Source organism: Acinonyx jubatus, chromosome B2 (assembly GCF_027475565.1).
Source record: "Acinonyx jubatus isolate Ajub_Pintada_27869175 chromosome B2, VMU_Ajub_asm_v1.0, whole genome shotgun sequence".
In the NCBI taxonomy this organism is placed as follows: Eukaryota; Metazoa; Chordata; class Mammalia; order Carnivora; family Felidae; genus Acinonyx; species Acinonyx jubatus.
In genome coordinates this window covers 21,398,529-21,423,391 of record NC_069385.1, presented here as the reverse complement: position 1 = coordinate 21,423,391, position 24,863 = coordinate 21,398,529, and the positions used below count along the sequence as shown (strand labels likewise).

At 36.8% G+C, this 24,863-nt stretch overlaps 1 protein-coding gene across 13 annotated transcripts in view; it reads left to right on the top strand.

Annotated features, from left to right (window-relative positions):
* Nucleotides 1-24,863, top strand: part of UTRN (utrophin) — a 511,459-nt gene that overhangs the window by 461,870 nt on the left and 24,726 nt on the right. For all 13 annotated transcript variants that reach the window (XM_053222143.1, XM_053222139.1, XM_053222141.1 and 10 more), the window contains 3 exons: nucleotides 669-835; nucleotides 1,923-2,034; nucleotides 18,895-19,031. In XM_053222143.1, the coding sequence (XP_053078118.1) occupies nucleotides 669-835; nucleotides 1,923-2,034; nucleotides 18,895-19,031 (416 nt within the window). The remainder of the gene's footprint in view (nucleotides 1-668; nucleotides 836-1,922; nucleotides 2,035-18,894; nucleotides 19,032-24,863) is intronic.

Sequence of the window (24,863 nt, the reverse complement as noted above, 5' to 3'; positions counted from 1 at the left end):
TAAAAAATACCAAATGAAAATTCTAAATATGATTCTCCCATGTACTGGTTCATAAGATGACCTTCACAAAAGCAGGAGAAAGATTAAATGAATGAGTTTTATAGGATTAAAATGTTTATGTGAAGAGAGTACTAGAATTGTGTGATTTGGTTTTTGGGTTTTTTTTAATCTGAGTCTCTTAATGTGTTGAGTTTTTTTCTCCTTCCTGTATAATTTCTGCCTTTTCTTTTTTTTAATGTTTTTTTAAAATTTATTTTTGAGAGAGAGAAAGAGAGAGAGAGAGTGAGAGAGAGCACACATGAGCAGGGGAGGGACAGAGAGAGAGGGAGACACAGAATCTGAAGCAGGCTCCAGGCTCTGAGCTGTCAGCACAGAGCCCGACGCGGGGCTCGAACTCACGGACTGCGAGATCACGAGCTGAGCTGAAGTCGGCTGCTTAACCGACTGAGCCACCCAGGTGCCCCTAACCTCTGCTTTTTCTAATTTTAAATTCTAAGATTTTCTGTCCGATGAAGAGCCTTTAACGTTTTGTAATTTAACTGGCCTGGAAACAGTTTTATACCTTTTCTTTCACTTCATGTAGATTCTCAGAAGATTATAATACAACACCAGCTGCAATTTAAATGAAGACATTTTCTTCACTTTCCATATATTTGTTTCTTTACCAGAATAACAACAAGCCAGAGATAAGTGTGAAAGAGTTTATAGATTGGATGCGTCTGGAGCCACAGTCCATGGTTTGGCTACCGGTTTTACATCGAGTGGCAGCGGCCGAAACCGCAAAACATCAGGCCAAATGCAACATCTGTAAAGAATGTCCAATTGTTGGGTTCAGGTGAGACGATCTGTCTCCAGTGGTGGCACAAGACTATTTTCTGTTGTTTTGTTGTGACTTCAGTGTATGTCCGTCATCCCTTCCCACTGATTCCCTCTGGGGATTTGTGTCCTCAATAAATGGGATACTTAGCATATTCATTCTGTCTATCTGAAAATGTCATTCCTTCTTATAGCCACTACATGAAACTTATCTTTTTATTATTATTATTGTTATACCACTTTGCCCCAGAAACAGAGATTTTTCTGAATTTCTATTCATATAGATCCCAGAAACGTTCATGCATGATAATTGTATGACTCATTATACGTACATGGCTCTGATAGGATTCGGTGATGTTGTAAGGCCTTTGGAATCAAACTTAGTAAGCAGAAAGCAACACTTTTTAAAAATTTATTTTAGAGAAAAATTGGAGGGGAATGGGGGAGAGGTTGAGAGAGAGAGAGAATCTTAGAGCCCAACGTGGGGCTTGATCCCATGACCCTGGGATCATGACAGAAGCTGCTATCAAGAGTCAGATGTTCAACCGACTGAGCCACCCAGGCACCCCCAGAAAGCATCATTTAAATAGTGAGAAGTCATCTGATTACTTTGTTACTTCTGCCCAGTTCTAATGTGAAGTTGATGAACCCTACTGTTCACCTTCACAGGAGGAAGCTTTGTAAGGAAATTGTGAGATTCATTTCTTACTGATGGTATAAAAGTTGGATGTGTCAAGCTAATAAACATGATTCTAATTCTCTGCCATTTGCATTCCCATTCACACATTACAGAAAGTCTTCTGACGTGGGTATTTGTCTTCTCATCATGTTGAAACAGATGGAAACATGCTTTAGAGACTTGAATTCCAAATTTTGCTTTTTTTTTTTTTCCACTTGGGAGGTGGTTTTGTTAATTTCCCTTGTGAAATTCAAGATTCTCCTGGCCCTAATTTGGAGCTAAGGTACTAAGAAAAATTCCACATTTGTGGCCAGTCTGCCTTTTATTTCCATGGTGATTTGGATGAAAGTAATTCCTTACCACAAATAATTGATTTGGATTAAATAATAGACATACAAGCCAATGAACTTTCTTTTCTTCTCTCTAGGTATAGAAGCCTCAAGCATTTTAACTATGATGTCTGCCAGAGTTGCTTTTTTTCTGGTCGAACAGCAAAAGGTCACAAATTACATTACCCAATGGTGGAATATTGTATACCTGTGAGTACTGAGCCACTTTCTATTGTTTTTTTTTTTTTAACAACATATTGCTTTTGAATTAACTAATGTCAAAATTATTCTGTTCATTTAGACTTAACTTCTTATGGAAAAAAATCACTTCCAAGGTTACTTAACTAATTTTTTTTTGTGGTTTTGTTTTCTTTTAAACAAATACATCTATGTTAATACATTAATACATTAATTAATACAAAACAATTAATACAAAATACAAATACATTAATACAAAATAATTATAGTTTTTTCAGAAAAATTACTTGTTACATTTTGTGTACATCTGTCTTTTGATTTTCAAACTTAACTTTTTGCTAGCGACCTTTTTTTAAGAGCTCACACTGACCTACATTGAAAATGATACTATATGTTCAGAAACCATGTTTCTTTTAGACACATTTAAAATGTATTTTCAGGGGCATCTGGGTGGCTCAGTGGATTAAGTGTCAGACTCTTGATTTCAGCTTAGGTCTTGATCTCAGGGTCTTGAGTTCAGGCCCTGTGCTGAGTTCTACACTGGGCATGAAGCCCACTTAAAGTACATACATATATATATATATTTTTTTTTCATAATTAAATGTATTTATATTAGCAAAAAAGTAAAAAATGTAAAAAAGTAAAAAAATTTATAAATCTAGCTCCTAAATCAAATCAAATCTCTGATTTTGTTCAGATTTATTTTTATATTTACGTTATTTTGATCTTTTTTTCACTGAACACATTGTATGGTAGTGTTACCCCCTATTGTCACACAGTGTGATTTTTCCTAGTTATAGTATATTTGAGTGAATTACTAAAATTTAACCACTTTCTCAAACGTATGTGGACACTTTATTTTCAACTATCTGATATTATAAACAACACTCAAGAATATCTTTGTGAAAATAGCTCTTTCTGTATATTGCATAAATTACATTTCCATAGAATAAAACACTGGAAGTAAATGATCTAGGTCAATGAAATGAGTATTTTTATGGCCAAAATTCCTCATGTCAACTTATTTCCAAAAGATGTTTATACTACTTTACATTATTATCACATTTTATTAATATTCCAGTTTTGCTAGCATTAGATATCGATTCTTGTTCCTTTGATTTAAAGCTATTTTTTTCTGAAGTATCTTCATTTTCTGTCAACAGCTGTTTTTTAGCTTCCTTCCAAATAGTAAACCAAAATTTATTCATAGACTATACATTTTCTTTTGTTCAGGGAATTGAGTTACTTCTTTGGATTATAAATTGACAGAAAGGCAGCAATACTTACAAAATATACACATGTAAATCTCACAGTCTTAGGTATCTTATCTCAAATAATAGGTACCCCACATATGGAGAGGAAACCTCTAGAAAATGCTATGGAATTATAATAGATGAAATACCCATAGTGCATAATAACTTTAACTAGGAAAAAAAATCCCCCAAGAAAATTTATGAAGTACCATTTATTACTATGATTAACATATTTATTCAGTCAACAAATAAATATTGAGCACTTACCTTGTGTCAGATGCTGCTCTCAGCTCTAATTCATCAGTGTACTACCAAGATAAACAAGATTACAGTCTTTCCTGCTATTTCCATTTAGGAGGAGGGGATGTGTGACAAGGAACAAAGAAACAAATAAATGAGATCATTACAGATTATAGTAAGCAGGCTTTAAAGAAATAACTGGATAATGAGACAGAAGATTAGAGGAGGCACTTTAGATAAAGAAATCAGGGAAGGTTGGCCTGAGAAATTATTTGAGTTGAGACTGAAGGATGAGAAAGAGTCAGTTGTGTAAAGAACTAGTCGAAAGGTATTTCAGAGAAGAAACAGCAGACACAGAAGTCTGGAAATGGGCAAGAGTTTGGCATGATTGGAGCACAGAAGAAAGTGGAGTATATTCCACAAGAGGTCACACTAGCTATGTCATTCACACAGTGAAGATATGGAACCCCTTGTTCAAACCGTCTTACAACTTTCAGCATGGCAACAGCAGAGCACTAAGCCAAACTTAGGGAGCTTGTGAGTGTGGGACCCCTGCAACTGCACAAGTCACACATTCATGCAGATGGGAAAGAAAGAAGGGGGGAATGACACAGGAATAGAAAGAAACAAGTGTATCTGTCAGAGTGAATTTCTCCCTCCACAAAAGAGAGAATGGTAGGAGTTGAGATTAAAGAAAAAGGGGGTTATCAGATTGTGCTGAACCCTGTTGGTCGTTGTAAGACATTGGAGAGAAGTATAGTATTAATATTTGCTGGATTAGATGGGGTGCCTCGGTGGCTCAGTTGGTTAAGCATCCAAGTTTGGCTTAGATCATCGTCTTGCAGTTCATGAATTCAAATTCTGCATCTGCTCTGCGCTGACACTATGGAACCTGCTTGGGATTCATTCTCTCTCTCCCTCTCTCTCTCTCTCTCTCTGCCCTTCCCCCAATCATGCTTTCTTTCTCTTTCAGAATAGATTAATAAACTTAAAATATATATAATTGCATGATTAGATCTAGGCATTTAGGAAACTGATTATAAAAAGTTAATGTCAAAATAGGAAAAATCACAAAGTAAATATACGTTAAAAATGTATAAAAATGACTACATGTTTCAAGATGTATAAAGTAAGTAAAGATGTATATAAAATTACTACTTTTCATGGTCTTAAATACAACAATTCCTAATGATTTTGCAAAATACCCATACAATTTGAAATCTGCATCTCTTCAACAGCAGTCATTTGTCTTGAGAATCACGGATACACTGATGTATTTCACTCTCCAACTGTCATTTTTGAATGAATTCTGTATATTACCCAAAGCTTTTCTTGTTACTTGGATTTTACAAAGCCATTGTTGTCATGTCTAAGATCACAGCTTACCCTGCTTTGTAAGGGGTGGCTTCCTTTTTGCCAGTGTGCTTTGGGAGGTCCTTTGCCCCTTTTCTGGAATTTGTGTAGTGATTTTAATAAACAACCTGCTCATAAATCATATCTTATGACAGGTTATTTTCTGTATTTGACCCCACAACCCTTGATAGAATGACTAAAAATATATTTCAATTCAAATTCAAATTGAATTTTTGAACAGTATACTCTTGAATTAATAGTAATGAATGACTACGTGAACTCTTCTCCAAATTTTCTTTCTTTTCATCCACATTCTTTGGATTTTTGCTCTCCTCTTTTAAGTGAGCTTTTTGTTGTTGTTTTTTTAATGTTTATTTTTGAGAGAGAGAAAGAAAGAAACAGAGCATGAGCAGGGGAGGGGCAGAGATAGAGAGGGAGACACAGAATCTGAAGCAGGCTTCAGACTCCAAGCTGTCAGCCCAGAGCCCGATGTGGGGCTCAAAACCCATGAACCGCGAGATCATGACCTGAGCCAAAGTCGGATGCTTAACTGACTGAGCCACCCAGGCACCCCTTAAGTAAGCTTTTTTTATACTTCATCTATCTTTTACCCAACATTCCCTAAACTCTTTTGATGTCTGCCTTAGAAAATGAACTCAAGGGGCACCTGGGCGACTCAGTTGGTTCAGCTTCTGACTCTTTTGGTTCAGGTTATGATCTCATGGTTCGACCCCAGCATAGGGCTCTGCACTGACAGCACAGAGCCTGTTTAGGATTCTGTCTCTCTCTTTCTCTCTCTCTCTGCCCCTCCTCTGCTCTCTTTTGCTCTCTCGCTCTCTCTCTCTCTCTCTGTCTCTCTCTCTCAAAATAAATAAATTTTAAAAAATAAGAAAATGAACTGAAACATGAATTTTTCTTTTTTTTGTAATGTTTATTTATTTATTTAGAGAACACGAGCAGGGGAGGGGCAGAGAGAGGGAGACAGAATCCCAAGCAGGCTTCGTGCTGTCAGCGCAGAGCCTGACACAGGGCTTGATCCCATGTACCATGAGATCATGACCCGAGCCAAAATAAGAGTCAGACACTTAACTGACTGAGCCACCCAGGCGGCCCTGAAATGTGAATTTTTCAATACAGTGATAACCACTGCTTGCGTGTAAATGGATCAGACCTTCTTGGCAGATCCTGGTGTTTGCATTTCTCATAGTGCATCTCCACTTGTGGTTGGGATGATGCTCCAGTCATATTACTGACTTCATTAGTCAGTAACAAGTGACTGTTGTTGAAAGTTTTCTGAAGGCTTATTTTAAACCCTCAAAGCTCCAGAAATATTTCTTCAAACATATCAGCTTACTGTGACAATGTTTATCTTTGGATGTAAGCAGACGAATGGTGTGTGAATTCTCTATCATAATTTATGAAGGCATTTTTTGAAATTGTTAGTAAACCATTTATAGACAGAAGTGGAGTTCTTCTTTCTCTAGCAGATGTCTTTTTTAAACTTGTCTTTCCCTCTACCACTGTATAACCCAACTTTGTCCATTTAAGAAGTTTGTGATTAGGCTCAGGTAGAATTCATCTAAAACAGCCAACATGACAAAAATTCTGTTTAATCCTTGTCTCTCCATCCCTCCAAATCCCACCCCTTCACAAAAATGTGTCAGTTTTTACGTCGTGTGTAAAATCTTCCCTACCTTCTCTGGCTTCCCCTCAGGAAGACTCTGATAACATACTGGATTGTATGTTATCTTGTATTATTTTCTGTATGGTGTTTTGGCCCCCTCAACTCTTTTTTTAACTCCTTGAGGACAGAAATGAATCTTGCTCTTTTCTTACTATGCTTAGTTAAATCTGGCTCATAAAGGCTAAATGAGCTTATATCTTATATTATAAACACTAATTACAGAATTTTAAAGCCGAAAAAGATCTAAGAGATCATCTAATTCATTCTCATTTTAAAGAGAAAACAAAGTCATAGAAAAGGTGATGTGTTCAAAGTTGGTGGCCTGGATTTAGTGATTTTACTCCATTAGAGAAATATACATAATTAGGTGCATTAGCTAACTGGTTTTTGTATACTTGCTGGAGTGTTTTATTTGTTGGGTGCTCTAGTATATAGGCATTTTGCTGTGGACTTGGAGATAGAGTGAAAATGTAATTAAGGAAAGAAAAGACCTCCATGTGGAGAAATTTAAGTTGATGTATTTTTTAAAAATGACTAAGTTTGTGGATTAAGATAATAGTCAAAATTTTTTCTTGTTACCTGTGTACTACATGTTTGAATTCAGGGATTACTATTTACTTAAAAAATAGTGACATTTTCTATTAAAGATGTTTAGATTTTAAATTTCTTTTTTATTAGAATAACAGTTTGTAATCATTTAATTTCATAGTGAAAATTACCCTGATTGTGTCTTTTAAAAGAAGATTGTGTGCTCCTGTTGGAAATAACCAAAATTTAATTCAAATTATAAACATTTTTGTATGTTAAGACATGTAAAAGACAGTCGTTTAAATTAGAGAGGATGATGCATTTCACATATGATTTACAAGAGCTTATACAATTGCTGACAGTAAGAGAGAGCCGGATAGGGTTAAATATTAAGGAGAATGGAAAATGTTTGGAATTGCTGCTGGGGGCAGGCATGAGTCAACAAGGGATGAGCAAATTGATTGCTACATTACAACAGGAGTGTAGCTGAGACTAATTGGCAAGTATTTGCACTGATTCCATCATTGCTCAGTCGCTTTGGAATTAAAAAAGGTGGTAGGTGTAGTCAAAGGCCAAGGGAGTGAATGATTCAGAGGTCTTAATGATATTGGGATTGCTTTGAGCTGTCCCCGTACTGAAGAACTCCCAAATGGGGTTGAAAGGCTCAAGATCAAGATCATGGGGGGAAAGAACAGGTTTATTCATATTAAAGAAGTAGGGGCAAGGGTCAGGGTGGTTATTTTTTCCAAGTTAGAGATTTAGGACTGAACAATGTTTTGAGTCATGACAAGGTCTGAGGTGTGAACATACCCCAATATGTGGCTAATGTAGAACATAAAAGGTTTTGAGATCAGATGGCATTTAGAAGATCATCAGTACGTCTCTAGAAGTGACAGGCAGCTATGCCTGGCCAAGTACAGTCAAAGGGGAGTGGATGGGGACATTGGTTTTAGTTGGTGACAAGATTGAGTCTAAGGGCAAAATGCTGTAAACCTTTATTCTTGGCCTTTGTGGGGGAGAGGTTATACAGCCCGTCATGGAGAGGGGATGGTGGGGGAGACATTGTTATCACAGGAACATCAGGATTCACTGAAGAGATGGGTTGCAGTTCCTGTTAGGAATAAGATGTGGGGGAATGTGTTTATATGTCTAAACACATATAAACACTAAAGAATGCAGAGTCCATGATAACAGGGAAAGAAAGGTAACTAGGCAGAGGCTGTGAGCATCTGGTAAGGGACTGTGGTGCAGTCCACATAGAGAAAAGGAGAAATGGAGAAAGGCAATAATGAGGGTGCTTTTTCTTTGGCAAATACAGGTATTAGAACTGAAGCGTGAGTGGGGATAGGCAGATGGTTTGAGAGACGTGTTTGCTTAGGGAGAAGAGATGGGATGTTTGCAAATTTTTATTGCTAGAAAAGTCAGCAACATCAGCTATTCCAGTATTCAAATTGATGGAGTAGAATCATTACAAAATTCTCTGCGTATGTGCAAGGTTTAGACAGGACTAGTTTGCACTGATGTTTCATTGAGATTTTGATAAGAAGAGGGGGAGGACAGGAAAAACATACTGCTATGGGAAACAGCTTATTACACTAAGGACACTTAAAGCACATTTGTATTGCATTTTTTAAGCAAATGCATGTTACTTTTAAAGCAATAGATTCAAGCATATTCTTGCCAACATTGTTTAATATATGGGGAAATACACCAAAGTTTCGTATTTCAGTGTTTCTAGAAACTGTAGAAAAATCCATTTTCTACTGAGAAAAAAAACAGAGAAGGTTTTCTTTTAAAGTTAAAAGTGAAATCGCATTTTTCCTTTACAAACCAACTATATGTTGTTAGCAAGAAGCAGACAAGAACAACGGGAAACACCAGAATTAGCTGTTCTGTCCACTCCCCTCCACCTGCCAGCATCAGTGTATTTGTAAGACTATCAAAATCAAATACAAGAAAATGCTGGCTCATTCTTAGGAAAGCTGTGCATTTAGTGACGTTTGTTTTTGGCAGTGTTGTTTCTTCAGATGAGACGTGAGATGTTTGCCAGTTGGCTAAATGTGCAGGATCATTGCCGCTTCTGTAACCTCGGCATCCTGATGTGGCTGCTCAGTTCTTGCTCCCCTTACCGTGTGCTCCCAGGAAGTTGAGTGCATTTAGAGTGTGTCATTAGCTCTTAAGTCGAAGTTTCGACGGCATCCTTTTTCCTTTGGGTGCCTTATTACCCTACTTATTCTTGACCCCCGTGGTGATTCTGTTAATGCTAATTTTTTAGTTTCATGTTTTTCCATTAGAACTTGAAAGGCTCCAAGCTTGTCTTACTAATTCCATCCTATTCGTGGAATTCATGGTATCTGAATTTCAACTTGTTGAAATCAATGAAACTTAAATCAATGCTGAGAAGTTGTTTTTGCAATTGAAAAAAAAAACCCTATTGGAATGTCTTTAAGATAAGTCCTGTGATAATGAAATGTACTCCTTAGAAGTATGCATGTGGCATTTGGGATTATTGACTTCTATGTTTAAGAAGTAAATCTTGCTAACGATGGTGTTGTTCAACAGTGATTTTTACACTTGTGCACAATCCAAGCAATGATGTTTAATTATTCTACTCATGTGCCAAATGGCTGGGGTTGTTTTCTTATAGAACCTTGGTTTTCCTCTTTGTACTTCCTTGTTTTACTTGGTCCAGAAGTTACTCACCTTTGTAGTGAACAGTTAAAGCTCTGATGTTCGGAGTATTTGTTCAAGAGTAGATATTGCCATCCAAGTTATGAGCCAAAGACATTTGGGGGATATTTTAAATAAACATGGTTTTGCTTGTTTATTTGCAGTCGTTTTTGATGTTTTGCTTAAATTGCCAAGTAATTATAAGTTGGATGTTTTGGCGGCCTCTAGCTGATTTGACATCATTGTTAATAGTCCTTTGTATTTTTTGCTTTGTGGATCCTTGGTGTTAATAGGAGGAGTTTTTTGAGCCGAAGTAGTAAAGCAATTTATTCAAGGACCTACTTGACTATGTTATGAGGGTTAACATTTCTAAATTCTAGATTCTTTTCTACCTCAGCCTTGTTGCTCCTTTTAATTCACATTAATGAGAAGGAAAAGACTCTCAGTCATATATCCATGTTTTTGAAGTTCAATAATACATAGGTATCAGCATTTATAATAGGAATATACAGTTTAAAATATGAACAGTGATATGTAGAATAATACACATGCCTTTATATATAGATACACAAACACAAGTAAAAGATTAGCTCTAAGTTTTGCTTTATATGATGTCTGTATTTGTCCTCAGTCAAGGAATAAAATGAAGGAAAATTTAAAATACTCCCAACTTTGGTTGGCAAAATAGAACTCAAGAGTGAAAAAATCATCTGATGCCAGCTTACACAGGAATTTTTAAGGTTTTGGTAGAGTCACATGGATAGACTTACCCCAGGGTAGCTTTTATAATTCAAGCAACATGTTTTTATATTTTATGCATTCATTTGTATTAGTTGGTGGGGTGCAAGTTGAGAACTAATTACTTCTTGTTATCCAAATAAGTTTTCATCATTATCTCTGTGCTACTTAATAGCAGCACAGTGGAGGGAAGTATAATTTTGAGTATTCACGTGCCTACTTGTCTGTGTAAGTTTAGTTTTAAGATGTTTTTCCCAGTGACTCACCTTCATTAGCTTTCCAGAAATGACAGTTGGAAAGACAGTCCTCGTTTGGATATATAAGTTCTTCTGGCTTGTTAAGAAGCAAGCCAGAAGGGGGGTGCCTGGGTGGCTCAGTCGGTTAAGCCTCCGACCTTGGCTCAGGTCATGATCTTGCAGTTCATGAGTATGAGCCCCGCGTCGGGCTCTGTGCTGACAGCTCAGAGCCTGGAGCCTGCTTTGGATTCTGTGTGTCCCTCCCTCTACCCCTCTCGCCCTCACTCACTCTCTTTGTCAAAAATAAAATTAAAAAAATTTAAAAGTCAAGCCAGAAGATTTGGGGCAGATGGTGGTAGAAGTAGCTTTAGAGTTTTTCAGTATCTTTTGACGGTCATTTTCTTCCCATTTCTAAATTAGTTAAGTAAAAGGAGAGCAGCTAGACAATAAAACTAACCCCCTGGACTACATGTACACCAAAACTAGGTAGTAAGGTATCCCCCAAACAAGCCACCACCCAGCCACAAACCTGTAGAATATCATTATCTTTAAGAGGAAAAAAAGGAAGCAAGGTGCCTGAGAACAGGAGCACCGCAAAATAGACAACAGGTCTTTAGTGGAAAGCTCAAAAGGCTGGTTTGGGAGAACTGTGAAACTGGGAGGAGCCCAGAGGGGAGGGTCTGAAGGCTCTGGGGTGGTGGGTTTCTGGAGTCCTCAGACCTGACCCACCAGGGCTTCCTTCCATCAATAGCCTCAAACTGGACATACTGCTAGGAATGAAACTGACACAGCAGGTCTGAGCAACAGAGACGAAAGAAAGAAAAATGGGTACTCTAAAGTAGGGCAAGGGAAGAGGACCCTGAAATCAAACTCAAGTACCCTATTTTTGAATACTCCACAAAAGCAAAAGAAGAGGGAGCTCTGTGAAGGTAGAGAAGCTTTCCAGAATTAGGAAAGTTAATTTCACAACAATGACAAAATTGAGCACTACAAAGTATCAAGTTTAAATCTCAGGGGTGCCTGGGTGGCTCAGTGGTTAAGTGTCCGACTCTTGATTTTGGCTCAAGTCATGATCTCACAGTTTGTGAGTTCGAGCCCCATGTTCAAGCTTAGGATTCTCTGTCTCCCTCTCTCTCTGCCCTTTCCCTGCTTGTGCTCTCTCTCTCTCTCTCTCTCTCTCTCAAAAATGAATAAATAAACAAATGGACAAGCATTAAAAAAATTTGACAATACATTATATTTAAAAAGATTAAATCTCATATAAAGTAAAAGAAAAAAAAATCTTCCAGCCATTTAAACAAAAGGAACAATATGACTTAAAAAGGAAAGAAAATTAAATAATCAGCAGCAAAGCTTTATACCAAAAGATAATGGAGGGACATATTTAAGAAACTTAAGGAAAAAAAGAATGTGACTCAAGGAGTTGATATTGAGAAAGCCAACCTTCTATTATCTAGTAAAGATACAGGAAAATTCTCACCAAAACATAGGAACTTGGGTAATATTGTACCTAAGAGCACTTCTTGAAGATTTATTAGAGACCAGTCTTCAGACAACCAAAATAATAGAGAAACAGCATCCTAAGAACTGGTAGAGACCATTAAATATATTGTTACCTGTAGAGCTTAAACTATGTGGGGCTAACTAGAACAGGTTCCTACTGACCAAAGATAGGACAATTTGAGCTTCAATACTGATAATAATTACAATAAGCCAAAATACACCAAATATGTTAAAAATCTATGAATTCATAATGATAAGCGAAAATAATTTTAAACAGTGGTCATCTTCAGAGGATGATAGGAAACCAGTGCACTACTGGGGAAATAGGTCAATGAAAGAGAAAAATCACACATGTAATCCTGCCTTTCCTGAATGAACTATATTACTGAGTGACCAGATAGTAGATGAAGGGACATGTTTTTATATAATTATTTAAACTAACAGATGAAAATGAACGATAGAATCAGATGATTACCATTTTTAAGTCCCCATTGGATGGATATAGATATTTAGCATGAAGGCTGCTAGGATCACTGAAGAGTGATAACCAGACCTCATGTGCCTACCAAACACTAGTGGTAGATAGTCTTGCCAGATCACACTTGAGGCTGATGCCTCCTCTGGAGCCAGCCGCTAGTTTGCAGGATACCCAAAGGATTGAGGAACATGCTGAACTACTGCACCAAAAATACACAATCGACAAAGTTGAGTGAGGTCAAATTGCCTGTGTTTTCTAACAGATAAATTGTAAGGAAATGTCAAGTATGGAGGAGAAATCTGCACATTAAAAGTGACTTAAAATATATCAGATTTTTTTTTTAAACTAGTGAGACTAAACTACAGTGTCTAGGGGTAGACACTGGGGTGAAAAAGTATTTTTTAAACACAACACAAGGTAGTTATTGCTTATAAAAATGAGGGTAATGGTTATTATGGAGAGAAGGGAGGGCTATGACTGGGATGAGGAACATGGAAGGGGCTTCTGGAATGTCTGGAAAAGTTTAATTTCCTGACTGGATGATATTTGCCTTATAATAATTCACTAAGCCCATTTACATAGTCTCTTCAGCAAAAGGTGGTGGGGAAAACTGGACAGCGACATGCAGAAGAATGAACCTGGGCCACTTTCTTACACCATACACAAAAATAAACTCAAAATGGATGAAAGACCTACATGTAAGACAGGAAACCATCAAAACCCTACAGGAGAAAACAGGCAGCAACCTCTTTGACCATGGCCACAGCAACTTCTTAGTAGATGTGCATCCCTAGGCAAGGGAAGCAAAAGGAAAAATGAACTATTGGGACCTCATCAAATAAAAAGCTTCTGCACAGCAAAGGAAATAGTCAACAAAACTAAAATGCAACCAACAGAATGGGAGAAGATATTTGCAAATGACATATTGGATAAAGGGTTAGTATCCAAAATCTATCAAGAACTTATCAAACTCAACACCTGAAAACATATAATCCAGTGAAGAAATGGGCAAAAGACATGAACACTTTTCCAAAGAAGACATCCACATGGCTAACAGACACATGAATGGATGCTCAAGATCACTCATCATCAGGAAAATACAAATCAAAGCCACAATGAAATACCACCTCACACCTGTCAGAATGGCTGACATTAACAACTCAGGCAACAACAGATGTTGGTGAGGATGTGAAGAAAGGGGAACCCTTTTACACTGCTGGTGGGAATGCAAACTGTTGCAACCACTCTAAAAAACAGTATGCAGGTTCCTCAAAAAATTAAAAATAGAGCTATCCTATGACCCAGCAACTGCAGTACTAGGTATTTATCCAGAGGATACAAAAATGCTGATTCAAAGGGTCACATGCACCCCAATGTTTATAGCAGCACTATCAACAATAGCCAAATTATGGAAAGAGCCCAAATGTCCATTGACTGACGAATGGATAAAGAAGATGTGTGTGTGTGTGTGTGTGTATACACACATATACATGTATATATGTATATGTATATATATGTATATATATACACATATATATGTATGTGTATATGTATATGTGTATATATATATACATATATATGTATATACATATATATGTATATATATAATGGAATATTACTTGGCAATCAAAAAGAATGAAATCTTGCCATTTGCAACAATGTGGGTGGAACTAGAGTGTAATATACTAAAGGAAAGAAGTCAGAGAAAGACAAATAAATGATTTCACTCATATGTGGAATTTGAGAAACACAACAGATGAACATAGGGGAAGGGAAGGAAAAATAAGATGAAAACAGGGAGGCAAACCATAAGAGACTCTTAAATACAGAGAACAAACTGAGGGTTTCTGGAAGGGTGTTGAGTGGGGGGATGGGCTAAATGGGTGATGGGCATTTAGAAGGGCGCTTGTTGGGATGAGCATTGGATGTTGTATGTAAGTGATGAATCACTAAATTCTACTCCTAAAGCCATTATTAATTACACTATATGTTAACTAACTTGGATTTAAATAAAATTTAAAATAATAATAATTCATTAAGCCATACATTTGTTGTAGGTAGTTTTATAGATCTGTGTTTTATTTTTACAATAAATACAATAAAAAGAATTAAAAAAAAATAAGTTGGTCCAGTCACAAACATTTTAAGCATGGTTATCCCTGGGTGGTCAAAGAGCAGACAGTTTTAAGGTTTTCCTTTTTTCTCTTTCATGTGCATTTTTTCCCTAATTTATGTACACTCAGTGTGTCTCAGACATGCAATTTAAAGGTTATCAAATGACATTTCAATGTAAGTTTTGTAAAAATCAACCTACAGGGTGTCTTAATGTAATAATAGGTATTTTAGTCAATGGCTATGGGTTCTGTCTGTTACAAAAGTTAGGATTGTTGCATTTTTCTAGGAGAAGTGACATAGTGCTGGTATGGTGAAAAGACCCAGGTTTGTAAGAGCAGCTTTCTCCTTACTGATTTCTAGGTCTGAATCCTGGAAAGCTTTAGTGTCTGTGTCTGGAGGGGTCAAAAAAGTGATGCTAATTTCACTGCCCTTGATAGGAAAATGAGACTGAAGGGAATCTATTTATATGGGGCAGGACTCTATGCCAATTCTATGCCTTGTCTCATACAACGAGATCTACAAAATCTTTTGTTCTCCTTCTTTCTTTTCTTAACAGCAATAGATAAAAAACTAGTCTTTCAAGAAATGCATGGATAACTTTACCAATGTGGGACAATTTGTGTAATAATGAGTGACTTTCAAGTCCATCCTCAGATCATAGTATCAATAGTAATTTGCTTAAAAAAGAAAAGCACAAACTATTATACCTAGCGTGAAGATAGAGTTGAGTTTGATGATATTTATTATGCTAGGTGGGTGGTCCTCTTGTTTTTGCTTTTTACCAAACCATTGCTCTTGCACTTTGAAGTAGAAGATATTAGGTACTGTCATTAGGTAGCAAATTAGACCAAATACGTAAAAATATCTCTTAACTTTTTTTGGTGAGAAAATAGGTACAATTCATTTTCCTGACTCTCTTTCAACTAAAGAAATGCATTCTGCTAACCTGAAAATAACACCTCATTCTTGTGGGATGAATTATCTTCCACTTTTTCTTTTAATATTACATAAAATTTATGGCATTTGTGAATTTAGTGCCTTTATAACTATTGGTAGAAGAAAAACTATTGGTTTTTTTCTTCAATATGAAAATCGATCAGGAAATAAAAGTATACTCTTTCTGTATGAGAATGCATTTGTTTTATCAAATGTTAAATTTGAACATGATCAGAAACTCGAATTTAACGTCAGCCCCTGCTATACCCTCTGGGGAGGCAGGTAGTTGCTTCTTACTTGTTTTTCATTTCGTTTTGTTTTGTGGGAGGTGGTTTTTGTTGGTGGTGGTTGGCCGGTTGGTTTTGCTTTGTTCTTCTGTGTTTTGAATGTATTTAGCTCAAGAATGCTTGATGTGGAGTCAGACTTGTACTTTTGAATGATGTGTCATTTTTTCCCCAAGCAAAAAGTTCATGGAAAAACCTAAATTTAGATAGTTAGAAGAACATTCTGCTAAGTGGAAGAAGCCAGTCACAAAAGACCACGTACCGTACAATTCCATTTATAAGAAACATCCAGAATGGGCAAATCCATAGAAACAGAAGTGGATTAGTACTTGCCAGGAGCTGAGGGGAGGGAAGGGGAGGGGGTAAGAGTTGGGGGTGGGTAGTGATAGCGAATGGGTACAGAGTTTCTTTTTGAGGTGATGGTCACACAACCCTGTGAATATATAAAAAGCACTGTACTCTACACTGCCCAGTGGAGGCAGACAGGGTAAGTGGCCCGGGGCCTGCCCACCTCTCCTTTTCTCCCACTCACCCCACTCAGGGCTGCCTGAATTAAAACCCGGGGTATGGCTTGAAAACCACTGGCTCTAGTGGTGAATCCTTTTTACTGCCAGATGAAGGTGGACCAAGTAAAAAGCTGGAGGCTGGTATTTCCTCATATATTAACAATGTGTTAAGAGCAGACCTGGAAATAAATTGCATCATAAATGCTTATCCTTGCATAGGGGCCACCTTTTTGTACTTCTGTCATAGAAAGCTTCTTCCCTTCTTCGCTTTACCAAAACATTCAGGGAAAATATCTACAAATACAATGATCTGCAGCTGTGATACCCATTGCTAGAGGCCCAAATGTCCTTTACAGTAGATGATATGTCCTTTTGGCTTTATTCTCAGCCAGAGATATTCCGTCTCTAAAAATGTCCTTCTTTATTCCCAAATGTCTTTCTTATTTCTCCTCTTCTATCTGGTTAGATCTTAGCGCCCCCAAACCATCATCTCTCTTAACAATATTTTGCCTTAGGTTTGTTTTCATTAATAGCTTATTTTCTATACTTCTTTATATTTGGAAAGATCAGTACCTAAATAACTACAGATATTATATGGTTTATTCTGTGTTATTCAGGAAAAGATTGAACATTGTGGGTCTGATGGCAAGGCCTTGGGACAATGTGGGTGGTCCTTGCTATAGTTTTTTTTAATGAGATAAAAATTGATGAACTTTAATTATAAATAAGTTGCTTATTTATGTTTCTTCTCTGCTCTGCAAGCCTAGAGAATCAAAAGTTCCCTTAACTGTGTACTAGAAACAGACACATTTAGGTAGAATAAGAGCAGATGGAAAGCTACAAACTACATAAGGGCTGACTCAGAATTTAGTTGTTTTAAAAAATAATTCTATTTTTTTAAGCTTCTGTTTGCAAAACAAGTTGGTATGAGTCCTGGGGATGCTTGCCATGAAGGAAAAGATGATGGACTGGGGAGGGTGCAAGTAGAGGGGGGCAGGCAATAAGTAAGCAGTGTATTTAGCATAGTATTAGAATAATAAACCATTATTCTAGAAAAGTCCTCTGGTTTTGTTTTGTGAAGTGATTGGAGTGAGGTCTATCCAGGTTTGTATTAAAAGCCAACTAGCAGGGGCTCCTGGGTGGCTCAGTCAGTTAAGCGCCCGACTTCGGCTCAGGTCATGATCTCACAGTACATGAGTTCGAGCCCCGCGTCAGGCTCTGTACTGACAGCTCAGAGCCTGGAGCCTGCTTCACATTCTGTGTCTCCCTCTCTCTCTGCCCCTTCCCTGCTCATGCTGTGTCTCTCTCTGTCTCAAAAAGAAATAAACATTAAAAAAAATTTTTTAAAAAGCCAACTAGGAGTCCAACGACTAAGGTTTTAATTGAGTCCTCCTCAGGTAATGCAAATTTATTAAATACATCTTCAGAAAGACTAAAGTTGGCATCTGTATAACATATTGCAAATAAAAACTAGAATTGGTGATAACTGAGGCTTAGGGAATAGTTTATAAGATGGGAAGAGGGAATGGGGTTGAGATAGATTTCAGCCCATGTCACCCTAAGTGATTATTAACTAATCACCTTGACATGGCTAAGGAAACAGTAACATTTTATACTGCATTAAAAATTTAGTCCATGTTTGGGAGCCTGGGTGGCTCAGCCAATTAAGCATCAGACTCTTGATCTCAGCTCAAGTCTTGATTGCAGGGTCAAGAGTTCAAGCCCCACATTGGGCTCCATGCTCAGCAATACCCACCCCCACCCAAATAAAATAAGAAAATAAATATATATTAAAAAATAAATATAAAAGTTTAGTCCATATCATTCTTGGGAACGACAGATGGGTAGTATTCCTTACAATATCACGGCCTGCTCTTTCTCTTATGTTATTGCTTTCTCATGTTCCGTACTTCAATATATGCTGGCTCATGTGAAGTCATTAGACTTGTTTATTCACCTTAGTGGAAACCATGTTATATCCAGAATGCTTCATCATCACTAAACATTTAGTATCAAATTGCAACTCTTTCAGTAACAGGAATCAACCAATAACATTGCCAAAACTAATTTTACTTCATGGCCCAAGTTTTTAAATATTGGGGAAGTGAGCTAAGGATGGTTTATTTTCAACAGAAAATAAAAAATTATAAACTGATTGCTGGATGTGTTTAATGATGAGTCCTGATTGCCATGTTATTTCATGACACGACTTGTTATTCCAAAAATACATAAAGCCACTGAAACTGTTTGTTATTTCATTGCATGAATTTATATCTGCTCTAATTTTATTGGAGCTAGATATCTCCTTCCATTTTAATGGGAGAAGTATAATTTTTTCATCCTCCTAGACAACATCTGGGGAAGATGTACGAGACTTCACAAAGGTGCTGAAGAATAAGTTCAGATCAAAGAAATACTTTGCCAAACATCCTCGGCTTGGCTACCTGCCTGTCCAGACAGTGCTTGAGGGTGACAACTTAGAGACGTAAGTTCAACTTTAATATTAAAACTTCTATGTACTCTTTTATCTGATATTGTCTTTTATTATGTTAGTGACACCCAGAGAAATTATCTGATACCAGAAAGAATTTGTGTTTTGGTAAAGCGTTTCATTTTAAAAGAGGTAAAACTAAACTCGGAATCAGTCTTCACAACATGAATTTTTACTGTTGGCTTTTGATAATACCATGGCTAAAATTTTAGGTTTAATTTTGCATGTGTTCCTCCACTTTAAAAACACGTATTACTGTGTGTTCAACCTTTGCCTTGGTCATGTCTTTTCCTCTTAAAAATACTTAGAGCCAATTGTGGTATATGCTGTTTCATTACCTTACTCATTTCCCATTTTTCCTCCTTTGGGGATATTTTTGCTATTTTATGAAGTATGTGTTGCACTTATTTTACATGTTAAAAATTTTTTTTAATGTTTTATTTCTGAGAGAGAGAGAGAGAGAGAGAAATGGAGTGTGAGCAGGGGAGGGGCAGAGAGAGAGGGCAACACAGAATCCAAAGCTGTTAGCACAGAGCCCAGCATGGGGCTCCAACTCATGAGCCATGAGATCACAACCTGAGCCAAAGTTGGACGCTCAACCAACTGAGCCACCCAGGTGTCCCTATTTTACATGTTTTTAATGTAAATATATTAATAATATTGAGTCTCTTGCTTTTGATATACCTGTGCTAAAATCACATCAAAATCTTACATTTCTAATTTATTTTCTCTTGAGCATGAAGACAGTAAAACAAGATAGCTGTATACGGTACATAGACAAAATTTCTTTGAAGTATGTAATTCAATTTTATAAGCATGAATGAAACAAAGTCTCAAGGTAGCAAAATTACTATAGCATTATAAGGAAGAGTAGCAATTGATAGCCTGAAATGAAAAGAAAAATAATTTTTAAAACAAGCCAGAAGAAATGCAAGAAGTAATTTTAAATTACTAAACAATTATATATCAAGATCAAAATAGGTCTGATTTTAAATTTTTGAATCATATTTTATTTTGTTTTATTTTATTTTAAGAAAGAGAGCATGTGTGGAGGGGAGGGGCAGAGCAGGGGGAGAGAGAGAAAGAGAGCGAGAGAGAGCGAGAGCGAGAGCGAGAGAGAGAGAGAGAGAGAGAGAGAGAGAAAATCCCAAGCAGGCTCCATGCCCAGTGCAGAGTCTGACCTGGGGCTCAATCTCACGACTGCGAGATCATGCCTGAACTGAAATCAAGGGTCTGCCGTATAATTGATTGAGCCACCCAGGTGCCCCTGAATCACTTTTTAAAATATCAGCATAAACATGACTTCCGTGGCAATTTTCTTACACTCCAATCTTGGGAAAAATGAACTTTTATTGCTAGTCATTAGTAAAGTGCCTAGTCATAAAAATAGTGATGTTCTAGTTACAGAAAGGTGCCCTCTCAAAATGCCTATAGAAAAGAAACTCAGAAGTGTGAAGTTTTCTACATTATACAGTAGAAAAAAATATATAATAAGAAGTATTAAAAAGTGTGTTGAGTCCAATTTTTGTGCAATCAGTCTTTCTTTCTTTAACCTTTAAAACCCACTGTTCATTTTATTGTGTATCTGAGAGATAAGCAGAGAGCAGTAATAGTCTAGTATTAGGACAATCCATGTCTCAAAGATTTCAAAGTAGAGGACAGGCTATTTGGCCTGGATTTTTTTCCATATAAAGCTTTGTAGAACACTGGCTTTGCTGCATTTTTGTATAAATGTATGTTGTGGGTTTTTTTGTTAATTTGTGGAACTTCTAAGAAGCAAAAGAAAGACCACAGCCAAAGCACAGTAGATATTTCATCGCTCCGTAGGTACTGTTATGGGCGCACAACTGTATATGTTGATAGATCCAAAAATAGCACATACGCATTTAAAGCATACAAAATATTTCAAATTTTTTGACAACTTTGATATCAAACTGTGTATAATTAAAATATTATGCCTCCCAGTTATTTTTTTCACAGTACATTTTAGAACAAATTTTGTTGAAGCAATCTCAGTTTAAAGAGAGCTATTCATCTGCTTAAAATCCATCAGGAAAAGTAGATTTTTGGTTCTCTGTTTTGTGCGTACGTATTTGTCCTTTTCTTTGAAAGGTTTTATGTTATTACATTCTTACTTGTTTTACTATGTAATACACAGTTTAACTGTGCTGAACACCCCATAATAAAGGCACAATTTTACTTCCCCTGGTATCAGATCTAATTAACCTTCGCAGTAATGCCTGAAGCATAGAATTATCAGATAGCTTTTTTTTTTATAGGATAATTTGATAAGTTTGAACTAGTGATGTGCCTTTCACTCTTATGATAAACCATTGGTATTTTGTGTCCCAATATCTACATCCTTCATATGAATCATGCAGGTCGATTCATCTTTTTTTTTAAATTCCTTTTAAGCATTTTTAATAACTTTTCTTTTAATGTCAAAATAATAATTGACATCAATCATTCCATTTTGAGTGACTCAGTTAAAGTAAAAAAGAACAGAAAAACATGCCAAATAATTTTGTGCTATGATTTTTGGCTGTAATTCTGAAAATGCTTCATTTCATCTATCATGAATTTACCAGCATTTTCAGAGAGAGGAAAACAAGAGAAAGAAAGGAAAGAGTATAAGATTAAATCAGATGTCACAAGATTCTTTTTGAAAAAGATTTATGAGATACTGGATAGAGTGGGCAGGTTTTCTTTTTTAAATCATAGAACGTGTTTTTGGAGTTGGTATAGTTCATTTTTCTGCTGAGCCCTTTCTAGTACAGGGCCACTTAATCTTCTGGTGTAACAATTTATGTGAGTGGGTAGTAAAGTTTGATTTCATTTATTCTCCTATTTGTGGGAGAACATTGGAGAAAAACCAGCCAAGTGGTAAATGTGTTAAAGTTATTTATGAAGCTGATTGGAATTTTCTCTTGCTTCTTTCTTTTTCATCCCTGCAAAATGTAGTGTCTTATCCTATCCAGTAATGAGATATGCGTGCATGGAGGGTATTTAGGGGAAAAATGAGTTACTACCAAAAGGAGGTAAACAAACTCATGCTTACGTTTATTCAGTTAATTTTGTAACTATGTGTGCAAGAATTTTCAAAAAATAAATCAACATAAATGAGTAAAACTTGATTAAAGAGTTACCATTGAGGGGCACCTAGTTGGCTCAGTTGGTTAAGTGTCCGACTCACAATTTCGGCTCAGGTAATGATCTCATGGTTTCGTGAGTTCAAGCCCCATGTCGGGTTCTGTGCACTGACCCTAGGAGCCTGCTTGGGATTCTCTGTCTCCCTCTCCCTGTGCCCCTCCCTCACTTATGCTCTCTCTGTCTCTGTCAAAATATATAAACTTTAAAAAAAGGTTTAAAAAAAGTTAGAAAAATTTGCCATTGAACATAAACCTAAGAAACAAGCTAAAATAGTGACAAAAATAATTTGAGAATTTTGAGAGATTATTTTTGGCTAAAAGGTAGGTTGGTTTCCTTAAAGATTAAAGAAGTGAAATAGACACTTCTGCCTGATGTTGGTTAAAGTGGAATAAATGAGTTTCATTGTTCTTTTGAGTTCTTACTGTAGCAAGAACCAACTCGTAGTCAAGTGTAACTATGGTTGTGGAGCACTGGATTGGAGGAGGTGACAGCTAACCTGAGACCTGGAAGATTAACAGAGCTAGATCTGCAGTGTTTGGTGTGGATGACGAAAGGGAGAGTTTCTAGGCAAGGGAAGTATCTTCAAAAGCCCAGAGACAAGATCATTCTGGAAACTAGGGTGGGAAGCTGGGAAGAGTAGCAAGAAATAAGAGAGGAGAGAAAAGCAGGACCTACCTAATCAGGGGCCTTGTAAATCATGCCAAGGTGTTTGGGTTTTATCGTGAAAGACATAGGGAGCCATTGAGGGTTTATATGTGAGAGCACACTGGGACCCCACTTACTCTGGAGCAAATGGATCAAAGAAGGCAAAAGACGGGAAGCCTAAGGCATTAAAAGAATCGTTAAGTTTTTCAAGGAAAGTCTGGATCGTATTTCATGTTATATTAAGTATATTTAGTAGAGAGTCTGATCCTTTGCATATTAGTGTGTGATTAACCAAAACACCCTATTCAGCCACCACTCTGGAAAGCAGGGATGGGCTACATTATTAACTGTGGACTAACACATAGATCGGTCTTATTTTGAACCCTCTTAAATTATAGACTCTATAACTATGCTGCAGTGAGGATATTGCCTTGTTTTTTGTCTCCCAGAATTAAATGAGAAGATGTATCACTTAACCTTTCTTTCTCTACAAATCAAAATACTTTGAAGTCAATGAAGCCTTCAGTTTGACTTTGTTAATCTTTATTTCTTTTCTTAGACATGTTCTCAATATATAAAAAACTTACTTTTGAGAACTTCTTTGGTTCAGCCTTCTACCTCTGCCATTCTTATCGTAGTTCAATGAATCATTTTTGTGCTGACTGCATTAACTTCACAAGAACTAGTCATGTGGTTTCACAGAGCTTTTCCAGCTTCAATTAAGATCAGAAATACATATTTCTCTCGTGCTTAAAGTTCACTGCAAATGTTGTAGTACACTTGAGTTTTAGAAATGCTCTCTCGAGGAGTTATTATTTTTTGGAAAGTTTATAGTAAAGCATTCACGTAACATTTAACATCCGTATCTATTGAATAACACTGTGTTATTTCATTGTTGTTTTAACTATCTTACATGTGGATGATTAAGTCTATTTACAGATATTCTGACAGACACAGCCTGGATAAATGCCTGTTTTTGAAAGGAGGTCCAAATAGTCTTAGTTTTTCATCCCAGTAAGATGCCCTTCATCTCTTAGTCTTTGCTATTCAAACATCAACTTGTGCTTCCAGCAGGAGATAATGAGATCATTAACTTTTTCTTAAGTTTGTATGTATAATAGAAATAGAATCAAGTAGATCTAGAATGATTTAAACTTTCCTCCTTTGTTTCAATCAACATGAGCTCTTGCAGGAGACTTATTTAATTAAACAGAGAACTCATTTCCTTTAGACTTTTAAAATTCCCATATTCATCAGTAGCTCCCCTAGGGTCCCCCAGGGTCGGGAGTGGTACTGAATGATCAAGCTCCAGAGTCAGGCCTGACTCAAGCCGAACACATTTCCTGATATTATCAGTTTCAGAGATTCAACTTCCGGAAAGAATTTTGTGTGAAGAAAGCATATCACCACCCAGTTGCTTTCAGCCTTATTGATAATGTAAAAATTTGGGGCTGGGTATAGGGGAGAGGATCTAGGTAACATCTTCTTTCAGTGTCTCTGTGAGTTGTGATACTCTGTGTACACGTGGATTCGGATTTTTACATTGAAAACTGGACAAAGAATCAGAACAATCTCATTTTACTGCAACGCTGCCATCAGTGGATAATATAGTCTTTGGAATTTAACTTTATCTTTCTGACCAAGTTTCTTCTCCGGGAAGAACAAAAATCTGATTGCATCATCCCTTGGTATATTATGGAGCATTATGTTTAAACTTATTGCATGAGCATTTTTGTTTCTTTTTTTTCCAATAAGACCATTTCAAGATGTGTTTGCTGTCCTGTAACAAATATCCTGTAATATTTGTGAAAAGCTCCCGCAGGCACTTGAATACACAGCATCTTCTCCAGAACAAACAGGGACTTTGTGTTACTTTTGATTCCCCCCCCCCCCACCCCGGTGCACCTCGGGGCGACCAAACGTGAGAGTAGAAGGCGGTTGAGAATGCCTTCTCCCCCAGCCTCCCGCTGCTCTTGTCTGAAATCGCTCTCGAGTGCTAGTTCTGTGACTTCTGTTTCCCTCTCCCCCTCT